Consider the following 14,715-nt stretch of genomic DNA (forward strand, 5'->3'; position numbering starts at 1 on the left):
TTGATGGGTTAAGTTACAACGGATGTGACAAAAACCGCTTGATCCTATGTTGGTATGATTGATGGACCGGATTGGTTATTGATACATTTAAGTAATGACAGACAGTTGAGCTCATATGGTTATTTTTTTTTTTGCAAAACATAATTATAAAGTTACACATATAGCCCAAGTGGGAGATTGTTGGATCATTTATCCAATATTGGGCTAATATGTGAATAATTATGTGATGCATACTGTCATATAAAGTTAAGCCCTTAGGTAAAAGTGATATTTGAGGATAAAGTTATTATGGGCTTTAATGTATCCGATAGGATGTGATCCTTTAATGTGGTGGTTTCAATTTTTATGATGGGATAACATTGAAACACCAAAAGATGATAACTGTTATCTACAATGAAAATATCAAAGGACTTATACCGAAGGATAAGAGATAAGTTATCTTATCTGTTGTCTTCAAGAGAAATCCCAAAAGGTAACAGATAAGTTATCTATAAAAGGTGGTTATGGTCCCCGGAAAAAATGTAACGTTTACTCTTCCTACATCCCATCAATAGAGAGAGTGCTTAGAGAAGTTTAAAGGGGTTCTCTGAGAATTACGTACGTGATGATCCGGAAGGCCAACCGCACGACTCTAAAGAACAATTTGACATTATGGATTCGTGTATGCTTCCGTAAACTATTTATTACGTTCGCGATGATACAACATGTACGATCCTATATGTTGATGTTTTTTCAACAGTTAGATTTGTTTTTTTGGGCACCAACATTGTAAACTTGCTGACATAGTAGGACGGCTATCAATATCAAGTGTCAATACCAACTCTCGATCGTTAAGTGATTTTGAGAAAGTTTAGTCAAGTGTTGCCAATAAAAGTTAATAGTATTGATCAAAAAAGGCTTATGCAAAATTACATGTCATAAATTATATAATAATCGACGGAATAGAAGTCTTACTTGTAATGGAAATGTCAAAAATCATACTTAAATTCTCATCGGTTAGTACTACAAGGCCTAAAATATTACAAAAATAGAGTATAAGGATCAAATTGAGCATTACAATAAGTAAATAGATCAACAGTGTATTTTTCATTTAGAAGCTCCTCTACATAGACGCCACGTGCACTGTGAATCTAATCTCTACTTAACTTTTGGAAAAAATGACATAAATGGTCTCTAAACATTGATTCTGTGTGCAATGTAATCTATGAACCGATAACTTTAGCCTAATACGTAATATTATCCCCGATAATTTAATTTGCTTAGAGAAGTCCTTGAACTTTCGGCACACATTCAAAACTATATGAAAATCTTTAATATTATATGGGTATAATGGAAGGACAACATTGATTATGTTTATATAGTTCATGGACTATATCGGATATGTACAAAAAATTCGGAGATCACATTGAAAAAATCAAAAATTCAGGGACTACATTGCAAATTGGATGAAAGTTATGGGATTAAATTGAATAAATTAAAAATTTAGATGTCGAATTACACATCTAATAAAAGTTTATTGGTCATTATTCCTAATTTTCACGGCCATTTTAGTCCGCGCGACACTGAAACGTCATATTCTCCGTCACGCAAAATATCTTCTCCGTCAGTTTAAAAAAAAAATTTCGTTTTCTTTTTAATTTAAAGCCGGTGGGACCGCCTTCACATTCCAAAATTTCAACCACCTGCGCTCTGCCAAACCCCTCTAAATACGACGCCGTCTTCGGCCGTTTACCGCGCTGACCCCCTCGAATCACGGTGAGCCAAAGACGGCGAAACATCGAAGACTCCGAATCTCAAATCGAACTACACTCTGAATTGTCGTCTTCTTCTTCTTCTTCTTCTTCTTCTTTATCCCTCTGAAATAATCGACTTCCGCCGGGTTTGTAGGTTCCCTGCTCCGTCAGAGAAAGCAGCGTCGTCGGAACCCGATGTCGTCGTCGTCGCCGTTCGCCGACACCACCACCACCGCGCGGCTCATGCCACGCGGGGGCCAGTCCTTCTTCGCCACGCGCCGCCCCTGGTCCCAGTTCCTCAGCCTCCCTTCCCTCTCCCTCCCCCTCTCCCTCGGCGAGGCCGGCGCCCGGATCCGGCGCAACCTCTCCTACTTCCGCGTCAACTACGCCATGATCGCCCTGGCCATCCTCTTCCTCAGCCTCCTCTGGCACCCGATCTCCATGATCGTCTTCATCGTCGTCTTCGTCGCCTGGTTCTACCTCTACTTCTTCAGGGACGAGCCGCTGGTCCTGCTCGGCCGGCAGGTCGACGACCGCGTGGTGCTGGGGTTGCTCGGGGTGGTCACGGTCGTGGCCCTGGTCCTGACCAGCGTGTGGTTGAACGTGCTGGTCTCCTTCCTGATTGGGGCTTTCCTGGTGGCCGTGCACGCCACGTTCCGGGGCACGGAGGACCAGTATTTGGACGAGCAAGAGGCCGGCGAGGGCGGGTTGCGGTCGTTCGTGGGAAGCCCCACGCGTGTTGGATACACCAGCATTTAAGTGTATTCGGTGCGCAATTCCTGTAATTGGTTAGCCATGCCACGAGATTGGATTTTCCCGGAGTTGAATGTGTCGGTCTTGAGGTGAATTAACGACGACTCGGGTGTTGCTGCAGAGGTTCAATTGGATGGCATCGTCAGTGGATACTGGGTAGTGAGTACTGCTGGTCCCATTCTTCTTTTTAGTTGGCAATCGTTTGTATAATGGGCAGTGTAGATTGACCTGCTACTACTTGAGATAAAGATTACAATGAACTGCACCTTTGCTTCCATTCCATCGTGTTCTTCCTTTCGCCTGAATCGCTGGACTTTCTCCTACTCTGCATATGATAATAAGCTGCGGTCTTTGATTGTCATGTGTTGCTGGATTTTGAGGGAGGTTTTTGTTCTTTGAGCTTGATATTGGTGTTAGGATTGGACAAATTTTGCCAGATTTTGGCTTTCAGATTATGAAGCCATATAGCTGAGTTCTTTCTGGTCTTTGGTCTAAGTATTCTTCTAAAGTGGTCTCCATGGTTTGTCCCAAATTGGAACTATCGTGTTTGATAAGGGAGGACGAGCTTGGAGTTGTTTTTGTTGTAGTTTAAGCAGCCAATAGTATCTGGCCAAATAATAGATTAGAACATACTAGGTATTTTGATGCCTTGGAGTCTCAATGATTCTGTATGAGCAATAATATTCGTTGACATATGTCATCTTTCACGAATTTTCCATAACTATGCCATTTGCTATACCGTACGGCATGGGCTAGACTTGGGTCTTTACTTTTCTTTTCTGATGGGTGACTTGGGGTCGTAGTTGATGCATTTCTAGCAAAAATTTGTGAGATAGCAAGTGACGAGCCTCTGGATTTTCAGTGTTCCCTGTGTCGCTCTTCATTCTTTTCTGGTTTACTTAATGAAAGTTGAGTCCTTTTGCTTCTTGAGCTTTATTAGTCTTGTTTGCATATAACTTTGTGGAACCCTATTGCAAATTGTCTAGAACCACACTAGTGTCATGGATTTTAAAAGTTGCTGCCCTTTCAAGGGTTTGGATACAGCACTTATGTTCGAACGGAAAGACCCAGATGAGTTTACACTCATCGCTAGATGTCAGGGAGGGATAGCTCCTTAGATTGGTGCTTCCCCTTATTCAAACTGCTAGAGATCTTGACAATACGACACATTCTGGTCTGAACACAATTGGCGGGGGGTTATCACAGCTGCGGGTACTCTAATGGCTGCCTATTAGCTTTATAGCCTGGTCTGTGCAAGGAAATCATTAAGTTTAAGGATGCATTCAAGAAAGAGAAAGCCAAGACCCAACAGTGATAGTTTGTCTTTCTTTCAGTTGGTGCGAGTTATGTCCATGCTTATATCATCATTTATGTGAAAAGATATGTAGAACCAAGGTACATCTTCGCACCCTTTCTTTGCTTTCTGATGTGTTTTTCATGCTTGCGTGTCTTCCGCCACATATTTGATTTGGTGGGTCAGCTCCAGTCTACAATATGAAGGGCTGACGGTAGAAACAGTTAAGGTTTTTTGCTAGTATGGCCGATCACTTGTTTCCTCTCTTCTTTGCTTATAACGTAATGTCATCTGTCTGTTGATGACTGTAATTCCATCGAGCACACCCCAAAACGCCGTATGCTATCTTTGTTTTCGTTAGTGCTTGATGAATGTAATTGCATCGAGCACACCCCAAAACGCGGTAGCGTTTTGTGCTTGAGCTATATTGTTGTTTTCGTTAGTGCTTGGAAAAGGTCAGTTGGCTCGTGAAGAACAGGGTTTAGCATCAAAATGAGATTATGTTTGTGATAACGCAGTATCATTTAAAACCGCCATACTTACGGAATTTTTCCTATCAAAAGAAAGATGGGTGGTTCTTCGAGGAATTTGCGAGGCAAATGACTATCGGTTTGGTATTGTCAAGGTAAATTTGTATGTCAAGCAGACACACTAAATTACCAGTAAGACTACTGAAGTCAAACATGCTTACAAGAGTAAATTCTTCGAGAGCAAGTATCGACACTCATCTCAATCGGCACTTGCTCGGAATCGGCATATGATGCAGCAACAGCGTCTGTTGAAGTGAGATTACAATCCCTTAAAAAAGTGCTTCAGCAGACTAAACCAAGTAGACTGGAATATGTTCTGAATGCTCGAAGCGATCAGGGATCGATGCCCTCCGGAAAATGTTACTCTCGAAATGCCAACTACTGTTGGAGATTCGGAGGAGATGATCCATACTTAAAATTATCTTGTTTGAAACTGTTTACGCCATAGATCTCCAAAATAGTGTTTACGCCATTGTTATGACTCAGAAGGCAGTACAAATTTTAGATGTTCAAAAGAATGTTCGGCGATGGTCACGGCGTCCTTCAACTTCGACACACATTACTTCTCCTTCCGCTTCGTGTCCTCGTCTTCCCGGCTTCAAGCTCCGCGTCACCAGGTGTCCGACCTGGTTCGTAAGGTTTTAGAGACAGTTTACAGGGGGGTTCCTGAGTTCTTCAATTCCAGCAGAAAGCGAAAAGCAGAGCTCTCAATTGAGAGTTCGATTAATGTTCAGAAATCAGCCTAGCCGGCATCTCCTGAATCGCTAGAGTCAGAGGGTTCTCCTTCCTACCCGGGTGGGTCACGGGGCCGATGCACCAAAGACACGCCGATGCACCAAAGACACGCCGGGGCCCCAGAACCTTTCTCCGAATTTTCTCCTACGATGGTCGGGGCCCTTCATGAAAGTAGGAACCACGAAGTTCACCTTCTCTCGTTTGCACTCTTCTGAATCTTCGTATCGCTCTCCCTATCCTCGGCACCGGCTCTCGCTCTTTCCGCTCAAACGCACTCTTCCACAAGGACAGTTCCGAGGATAATGGGGCATTCGCAAGCGGCAGCCTTAGCTCTGGCTGCCCTCCTGCGCCCATCGGGTCGGATCAACTTCGCCTGAGCCTCCTCCTCTGGAGAGGCCAGCCAAATGGGCACCAAACTGCCACCTTGCGTGGTTTTGAGGATCGAAGCTCACCATCGGCGGCCTCGGCATCCCTCGCCCGTTGAGCTAGCCTCCTAACGATGTCGCCACCCTGCAGTGAAGATCAAGCAGCATTTTGCTTGAAGATGGTAATGCCCGAAAAAAAAAAAAAAATGGTTCGGTCGGGTCTAGCTTTATTTATCTATTTACTTTTTTAGGATTGCGTAGCCATCCTTGAATTTCTCGACCCAAATTCCAAACAAGGTTAATGTCAGCTTAGCAGCGCACTTGTATTAAGTTACTGTGATGCATAATCTAAGTTGTGATGATTTTGATGAAGAACGACTCTTCTAAAGTTTAAATAAGGGAGGCAAGGCAACCAATACCAATGACTCTTTTTGGGTATGATCATGAGGATCTCATACCAGTAACAGAACGTTTGATTTGAATTATTTTACTTTGACCACCCGCGACGATGCAAAGTTCGAGATTGTCGAGCCCCGTCACACTATCTAGCCAAGAAGTCTCTACGTACAAGATACATCCCAGTTAGGCAGTCCAGAACGAGCCGTTTAAAACATTGCTTGCGATGTGAATCGAAATCGTAATCTCGTAAAAGACGGGTGACTCATTTATCACTAGATCAATCTATCTTGGTGTCGAGTTTCTTTATCATATTTAATTGTTCCGTTAGTGACCAAATCTTAAACTATATACATTTCTCTTGGTATTTGGCGTAATTCTGATGTCTTTCTCATGCACACCATGTGGAAAAAAAAAAAGAAAGAGAAATAAAGAGTGTATTGGTCTTAGAGAAAACTTCATGATTAAGGAAATTATTTTCCTCTTTTTGGGGTCGGGGAATTCATTTGCCTAACTTTCAGCAATCGTATTTTCCGTGACTCTAAATGGATTTTCGTTGGCTGATCATTTCCGGCAAATCAAACGTGTGAAAGTGTGGAAAAACTAAGCCGAAACATTTCCCAATAAAGGAAGCATTTGAAAAGGAAAGAAAAAATTGCAAGGAGCAGCTCTGGAAAAAAAGTGTGAAATTCCCTTTTAATTCCCTCTAAATTTAGCCCGAAATTCGAATTGCTCTCTTATTTAAATCCCTTTTCATACATTTCCCTTTCTTTCATTTAACCGAAATGAAGGAAACATTTCCCAATAATTATTTCCGATCGTTGCCTTTTTAAGTTTCTCCATCCAGACAAAAGATTGAAATTGGAACTGTTGAGGATAGGGAGAAGAAAATGCTATCGAGAGCAACTAAGAAGCTGAATTCCAGGACTAAACTTTGATTTTACTAGTAAAGTTGGATCTTGACTGGGGATGTTGCGAGCAACCATGGAAGGATCCGGTGTTAATACTTCGATGTCTGTCAGACCCCAAGCCGCCGCCGCCGCCGCTTCTTGCACCGTCCCCGAGTCCGCTAAATCTTGGCAGTCCCGTTTCTACTACGGACTCAACCGGCAGCACCAACATCGTTTCAATCCCGATTCACTTCTTCTCCTTCCTCCTGTGCGGGCGACAAATCTGCCAACTCGACCATCGGGTCTCAAGAGTGGTTGACCCAAACCATGATCGCACGAAATTCCCAAGTTCATCTTCATCAATCATTGCCAGAGGTACGTCGTCGACAAATCGATTCAAAGACATTGTGCGAAGCACAGATCGACAACGCATGAATCGAAGCTCCAATGATTCACCTAAGGCGCGGGACGCCACTAGATGACCCTACTTGGCAGCAGCCATTCGAAAATGATGTGAAGTCTACCTTTCCCATCATCACCCTCTAAGTTGAGAGAAAATATTTTTCTTCCCTTTATCCCAAGAAATACCCTTGAATTTTACGTCACAGAATGCAAACGAAGTAGTTTAAGGACTCTACTCAAGTCCGATTTTCAATTACAATTACACGCAAAACATCTTGAAGCTGATTTTGGGTCCAAAAGCAAAACATCCTGAATGAACTTTGTGGTTGGTTCCAGCACTGGCCGCCTTGGAAACGCAAAGTAACAGGTCAGTGACAGAATGATCTTTTCCATCTTATGTTTGAAGGCAGACTTCCGAGTGGTTTCTTCACCAAACTCCCTTTGTACAAAGATTTGCATGCCCTTCAAATCTGGCTCATGCCTTTGCCTGGCTTAGGGGTTTATAAAGAGCAAACCGAAAAGGGAAGAGAAGGTCACTGCTGAGATGTTTCGACAAGTTCGATAAGCGAGTAATGCATTTGGATAGCAGACCGCCATTTCTCTTCCGCCATTATCGTAAAACTGCCCGGATGGTAAAGAGAATTTGTTGACATAAAATTTCCCTCTGGCAGGACTCAACTATCATCCTCACGATAATCAGAATTGTATATGTTACTACCAACTCATGTAAAAGTACAGTTTTTACAGACCGCCGGATGGAGATCTATCCATTGGGCTTGGATACAGATATAATTTATAATGTAAAACATGGGAACATGTATGAAATGTAAAAATAAGGAAAAAGAGACCAGGGTAATATGTATGAAGGCAAGGGCGATCAGCGGTCGGGCACTCTTCGTGCATAAGCCAGGACCATCACGAAATCCTTGGCCGAGGACCCCATGATTGCCGGGACTCTCTCCGACGTGGATGCCGTTTGTAGCCACAAGTCAACCAAATTATACAACAGCAAAGTTGGGAGGACGGTTTGTCCCATGCATCTGATTTCAACCTGGGCAAACACGGCAGAGTACACTGTAAGAGTAGCCTTGCAAAGCTGCAACACTAACACAAAGGCATTTGCTGCGCACAATCTCAGCATAAGAATATAGTCTCCCTAGCAAAGAACAATTCCTTTAATTGCTGATTCCTTCCGTAGTTAGGGGTAGAAACTGCTTCTGATAGATGATTCATGAAGATCTAGAAGAAGAGAATCTTGAATGTTAAATCCAACTCTTCCAAATAAAAGACTACCCACAGTAAAGTTGCGTGGCAGTCATGTGATTTTTACTCTCAAACGTAGGGACCGGCACGACTACAGTTTTCATACTTTTTGATACTGTACAACAGCATGGACAGATAAGAAGACTGCGGTTTACATCCTAGACAAAAGTGACAGAAACATTATTAGATGGTAAAATTTTCTTCTACTGCGATATTGCAAGCACTAAACATTCTCGGTTTAATTTCCATTTTTTCTATGTTGAGAGCAATAACGAATCACTTTGTCATACCTCAGTTTCACTTGTGAGATCTAGTTTCCTCACCAGGTACTTTTGAATAAAAGAAACCGGCAAGTTCCCATCCCTGTAAAGAAAATTGGACATAAATCAATTTTCAAGTACACACTTCAAATTTCCTGGAGTACAGTTTTAAAAGCCTATCAAAGATCCATGAAGTCATGATCGATGCGAGAAGAAGAGCAATTCAAAAACAAATCATCCCAAGTAGCTGGTAAAGGTTTGCTATTAAATAGGTCGAGGATGACCATATAAAGAAGACCCACAGGAATCTCAACCACAGTGCAAATGTTCGGAACAACAAGCATTTTATTACTCATTCATCACAGGTACTTTGCAAAAAGCAATACAGTTGAGCTTTGCACAATGCATGATAGTATTTGTTGCAACTAGAATGCACAAAAACGCAAGGATGGTTGTCCATGAGAAAGCCCAAGTAGTTGTATCCAAAACCATGAAAAATGACGTGCAGGAGCATACGCAATAATATATGGCACAAGATTACATCTGCCACATCAGATAAGCACACAAAAAAAAAATGTTATCTAGACTACACAGCATTTGACATTTCAGAGTTGATACTGCTACTTTAACATGCCATCCTCTCCTTTTAAATAGACAATTATTCAAAAGAACTGCATGAAACTACATAATAAACAAAAACATTTTAGATAACACATTCAGAGAGAAGGAATTCTCCTAAGACTAACTTGACATGTGAAGACAACAGATATGATGTTCAGCATGCCATTATCACCCACTTAACAGAATGAAACTTCAAAAATAAGGCAGAACCAACTCTATGACGTGAACTTGTCATATGGTTTTCACGGGGCTTAATGCGTCATCTATTCTTCCTTATGTATCAAATACAGACATGAAACCTGCTTTGTCTCTCTGTCACCAGGGTTCAGACATGCTGATGCTTGTTTGTTTGCCAATCAAACAAACAAGATTCAGGAATGCGAGTTCACAGTGCATAACCTTTTCCCTGCCATGTCTACCACCCAAACCCCCATAAAACACAAAATAAAAAGCATGTGGCCAGTACAATTGATATAGAAAAACCATATTCATCCGTCTCGATCTAAGAGAGCAAGACGGATGGATAGGAGAGAATAAGAAACTGTTGTCACGCTTCTTAGCATCAACACTATGAATGTGGCTAGTCCAACACTTGTAATATCAATTTTGTCATGTCAACACTACAACAAATTGGTTATTTGATATATCTTTCCAGTTGCTATGGCATGATGTCCATCCTTGTTTCAAGTCATTGCTGCAGTTTAAACAACTCCCGCCCAGTTGAGTTATAGAGAGCCTGCCTGGCCTACAGGCATAAATTGGGGACCACCTTATTTAATTTTCCTTCTCTGTCAACACTTGTCACACCCAAATCCTGATTAGATACATGTAGCTACCAACAAATCAAGAATACTAAATTCAACTATATTGAGTTTTCTAATAATTTGAACCCAGTGTTAAAATCACATGTTTTTTCATTTTCTCAACTTCATCATATCTCTTACACATTGATCTAATATTAAATCAGTCTGCAAAACTCCTTGTACTGAGTTGTGTTACTCGAATCTTTTCATAGGTGGTTAAGTCCTACTATTTTCAGTTTCTCCTGCTCCAAAATATAAAGCAGATTCCTGAAATATACTACGAGAATTTTCATTAAGAACTTGCAACGGATTTATTCCGACTACTCCAGCAGACAAGTCAGCCCGTTCACATAAAGTCAATTCATGTTCCACTTGGCGAGAAGCAGGATAATTATACGTTAGCTGCTAAAGCATTGCAAAAGTTGTTATAAATCATTACCACTACCGAGAAAGAATCCAATCAAGACAATCCAATAGCAGCCAGAAACAAAATCGGACAGACGAGCATTACTAAAATAAGAACTCTGAAGGCATGAATTCTTCCACAAAAGCAATGGAAACAGCTGTTTCTGGAAAAAGGAACTTACTTTATTCTTAAGTAGCTTGCATGGATTTGTGGCAGCGGTGCATCTCCTTCCCTGAAGTCATAAAATTGAATCAGTACAAAAATGGAGGTGAGAACCTTCAGCCGAATTCATTATAAATCTCATGGTTGATTTGAGTTGCAAAGACAAAGTTGTCCTTACTGATCTTCAGAAGCTACAAGTGAAAACCAGATTGGACCAGTTCTTTGTTCACATTTGGTGCCAGCTGCATCGAGCACGTCCTGAGGTGAAATGCCAGAGTCTCCAGAAACTGCTGTCCCTTTTTGACGAACCTTACGTGATCTTTTTGGTGGTCTCAATACTTCCGTAGATGCCGGACTAGCATTGTTTTTCTCATCCTGGACTTTCACCTTGAATTTAGAGTTCTTAATTTTATTACCAGGTATTGGAGCTTCAATTGCAAGGACTCGCTCAGCTCCTTGCAAACTGGGCCTCGAAGATTTAGTCCTATTAGCGACTTCCACCAGATAATGCAATGGCTTCCAGAGATCCAGTTTTCCTTCATCACCAGTTTCTCTTTCAGGCACAGTCTGACTAGGCTCACTGGAAGTAAAACCCTGCTCAGCAAACAGACAAATACTAATTTAGAAAATGTGCTCTATCATCTCCAAGAGGGACTATGTCCATATTTTAACCCTCAACAATCAAGAAAGCAGGTTTCTCCACTCCTCATTGAATTCATCTTTTAGTCTATTTCAGTTTATGCTCTCCATTACCTGCCTAATGTTCTGCGCAAACTTGCTTAGAGTCTCGGGGGAGCTTGAGCTTTCTGGACGATCTTCTACAGAATCTTCTTCCTTCTTAACTGCTTTTTCAATGGAAAAATTAGATCCTTGCAGAGCAGAAGCTTTCCTTGCTGTCCCTTTTGTTCTTTTTCCAGTCATAGTAGTCTGTGATGATACTTTAGGTGTGTTGACAACCAACTGGGACAAAGATCTCTCTTTCCTTCGAATTGGTAAAGTTGTCGAAGGCACAGATTCAGGTGCCTTCACTTTTCTTCTTTTGAAAGGGAAAACCTTTGCCCTCACATCTTGCAAGTTGTGATCAGGCCTATGACAAACATCAATTTCTTTTCATCAATTAGTTGGGAAGAGAGAAAGAAATCAACTGGTAACGAAATTGACCTACATGGTGTATATGATTGCGTGCTCAAGAAGCTGAAACTTATTCTTAGCTCACTGTAGAAATTGACATGATGCAGAAAATAGTTTGTGTGAAACAAAACTTCACTTTGAATTAAGCATAAATAGTTTCTGAGGGCACATTCCACTCCAGTTCATCAAAAACTGCCGTAGACAGCAAAGATGTTGATGATATTACTAAGGAACCGAAATTCAAAAAGCAGCTCAAAAAGTGAACAGAAGGGAGCAAGCTGAATTATAATAATGTCTTACTATCACATCATGTTAACGTTCTGTTACACACACACACCCACACACTCCCCAGATCACATTACACTGGAAAAGTAAAATAGCAAATTGATCCATAGTAATACCACCAAATATACACTTATGTTTCTCCAACCCCTTCCTCAAGGCAGAAATATTCAGAGTAATTGCTCTTTCTTGTTTTCATACTTCTTTTCCATTTATGTTGGTAAGACTAGAACATTGTCATGCACACAAGGCACGCTAATTCCTGCGTTATAACATCATAAGTTCGATAAGACAAATTGACTTCTGAAGCAAACTATAAAATCACACTCTAAGACCAAAAAATGCCAGCAGTAATTATCTTCAGGAGAGCACCATTTTTCTTTTAACCCCTGGACTTCAGGATTGCGTAAAGAAAGAATGATAATTGAAGGCTATTAGAAATTCTCCATATTATTGTTCAATTTCTCTATCCTCCTTTTTTTTTCAATGCGTATCATAAATTAATAGCTCATAACTGATGAAACAGCATGACAATTGTATGTGATAAGAGTTTTATATTTTGCTTGGAGGGAAGCAGAAGGAAAGAACTTAAACTTTATCAATACTCAATATACATGATATTACTCTAAATGCCCAAGAAATTAACAATTCGCCTTCTCAAAAGACTGAACTCAAAAAAACTTAAAGTACGTAATTTAGTCTACGATTAAAATGTCTTCAAGATTGCTACTTAAGTAGCATAATTCAACGAGAGCTATCTAATGCCAATGTTTATCATAAACTGCTGTGTTATGCAGCTGCATGAGTAAATCTTTGAAGACGGAATTTCTAATGGAAGAAAGAACCTGCGATTTGAATATGGTTTAATTCCTTAGGATGTTACAACAAAAACAATAAGTTGCATTAGCCCAAAATTAGGTGGAATGCATGTTATCAAAGCTGCACGCGCACCCATGCACAAAGATAAAAGAGGCGAAAAATCAAAACGAATCAAATGACCATAAAGGCAAACTTACCGCAATTTCTCCAGCGGCACACAGCCTAGATCAATGTTGCATATTGGACAGCATTCAAGTTCCTCCTCGGAGAGCTTGTCATATATGCATTTCCTGCAAACTGGAAAGATAAAGTTCATCAAGATTTTACCATTTCAAGGAGTTAGTCGCCCAACATGTTCACAAGCAAAACGACCGCCATGATGATAATTCTCTCTCCAAAACCGTGAAACAAAAACAGTACATCAGTCAATCAAAGACATCAAAACTACCGTTCCTAAACTTTGTGAGCTGGCATCAGCGCATTTATCTGTCAGAAATCCCTCTGTTTGACATTTTAAGACCACGTCAACATGCTAAAAGTACTTGCATTATGAATAATAGAAAGCTAAACCCAAGCCGATTTTTTGATGAACGGTACCTGAAATCCCAGCAATTTACTTCTCAACAGAAGCTCACTTCTTTCCTTAGAGACCGATAATGACAAAGATAAAGACAGTAGCTGGTGAAACCAAAACACACAAACACATTCTTCGGAACAAAAGTTCTAGACTACACTTGTAGAACAAAGCAGAGCAAAAGCGACATGGCCTACGTTTCGACAACAGACAAAAGAGGCCCGATATCAACAACCGAGAAAAACACCAACCAACCCAGATCGTGAATCACGAAGAAACACAAGAAAGAACTGCATCAGAAGCACCAAAGACACAAACGCCCACAAGCTGAAACAACAAGAAGACTCGAAGCGAAGCGAAACAAGAAACCAATCGAGCCCCCCCGCAACTCACACGAATGGAGGCACTCGGAGATGGTGGTGGCGTCCTTCAAGAGCTTGTCGCAGAGAGGGCACGTCATGCACGCCGCAATCGCCTCTCTCTTCACTCGCACCACCTGATTCGCCATTCTCGAAACGCACCCCCCGCCCACCCCCGCCCACGTATAACCAGAGCGAAAACGCCTATGCCTGCATGCCGCCGAGGCGAATCACACCAACCCGCGCGCTCTTCACGTCCACCTGTCCCGCACCGCCCATCGGCCTGCATTGAATTCAAGGAAACACATGGCGCTCGCTTAGCATTCGAAGACAGATTCGCCGCAACACTGCATCGAGAAGGCGCGAAAGCAAGAATTTGCGTTCGGGAAGACAAAGAGGTTGGGACCTGGTCATGAGTAAAGATGCGATTTTTAAGGTCGCTGAGGGTCGCTACGGGAAGATTCGACGTGGGGTTTGGCTGGGATTTGGAGATTATTCAAGAGGCGGGGGGAAGATGAAGAAGACGAATGATGATGATCTGAATCTGTGAAGAGAGAGAGAGAGAGAAGGGGAGGAGAGAGAGAGCTCGTCGAAAAGAGCATGAACCGAAGGAAAGAGCTAAAAAATGAGTAATAACTCTTTGTTGCTTTTCCGCATTTTTTTTTTGTGTGTTGTAAGATAGCCCTCGACTAACTCCCTCTATTTTATCTTTTTCTTTTGTTTTATTATTTTCTCTAAAAAAAAAAAAAAAAGAAAATTTTTTAAATCAAAACATGAAATGCCCTCGTTTTTTTTTTTTTTTTCAATAAGAGCCTAAAATAAAATTTTGCTTCAATTAAGTACCCGAAGCGCCCTCGTTGTTTCAAAAAAACCAATAATGTTCTTGTCATTTTCTTTTATCTTTCTTTTTTCCTTTTTTTTTTATTTTTTTCCTCCT

General features: G+C 41.3%; 2 protein-coding genes across 2 annotated transcripts; one reads left to right on the forward strand and one right to left on the reverse strand.

Annotated features, from left to right (window-relative positions):
• Positions 1-1,689: 1,689 nt before the first annotated feature.
• Positions 1,690-2,854, forward strand: LOC115754350 (PRA1 family protein E-like). The gene has a single exon (XM_030693346.2). It carries the CDS (start codon positions 1,929-1,931, stop codon positions 2,490-2,492), a length of 564 nt encoding a protein of 187 aa, XP_030549206.1. The 5' UTR covers positions 1,690-1,928; the 3' UTR covers positions 2,493-2,854.
• Positions 2,855-7,789: 4,935 nt separating this feature from the next.
• On the reverse strand, positions 7,790-14,411 carry LOC115754359 (E3 ubiquitin protein ligase DRIP2). Its single transcript, XM_030693354.2, has 8 exons — positions 14,185-14,411; positions 13,813-14,061; positions 13,043-13,142; positions 11,367-11,700; positions 10,792-11,207; positions 10,633-10,683; positions 8,652-8,724; positions 7,790-8,149 (listed from the first exon to the last, which is right to left on the reverse strand). Exons 2-8 carry the CDS (start codon positions 13,925-13,927, stop codon positions 7,976-7,978), a joined length of 1,263 nt encoding a protein of 420 aa, XP_030549214.1. The 5' UTR covers positions 13,928-14,061; positions 14,185-14,411; the 3' UTR covers positions 7,790-7,975.
• Between the last annotated feature and the right edge of the window lie 304 nt (positions 14,412-14,715).

This window comes from Rhodamnia argentea, chromosome 6, assembly GCF_020921035.1.
Source record: "Rhodamnia argentea isolate NSW1041297 chromosome 6, ASM2092103v1, whole genome shotgun sequence".
NCBI lineage: Eukaryota > Viridiplantae > Streptophyta > Magnoliopsida > Myrtales > Myrtaceae > Rhodamnia > Rhodamnia argentea.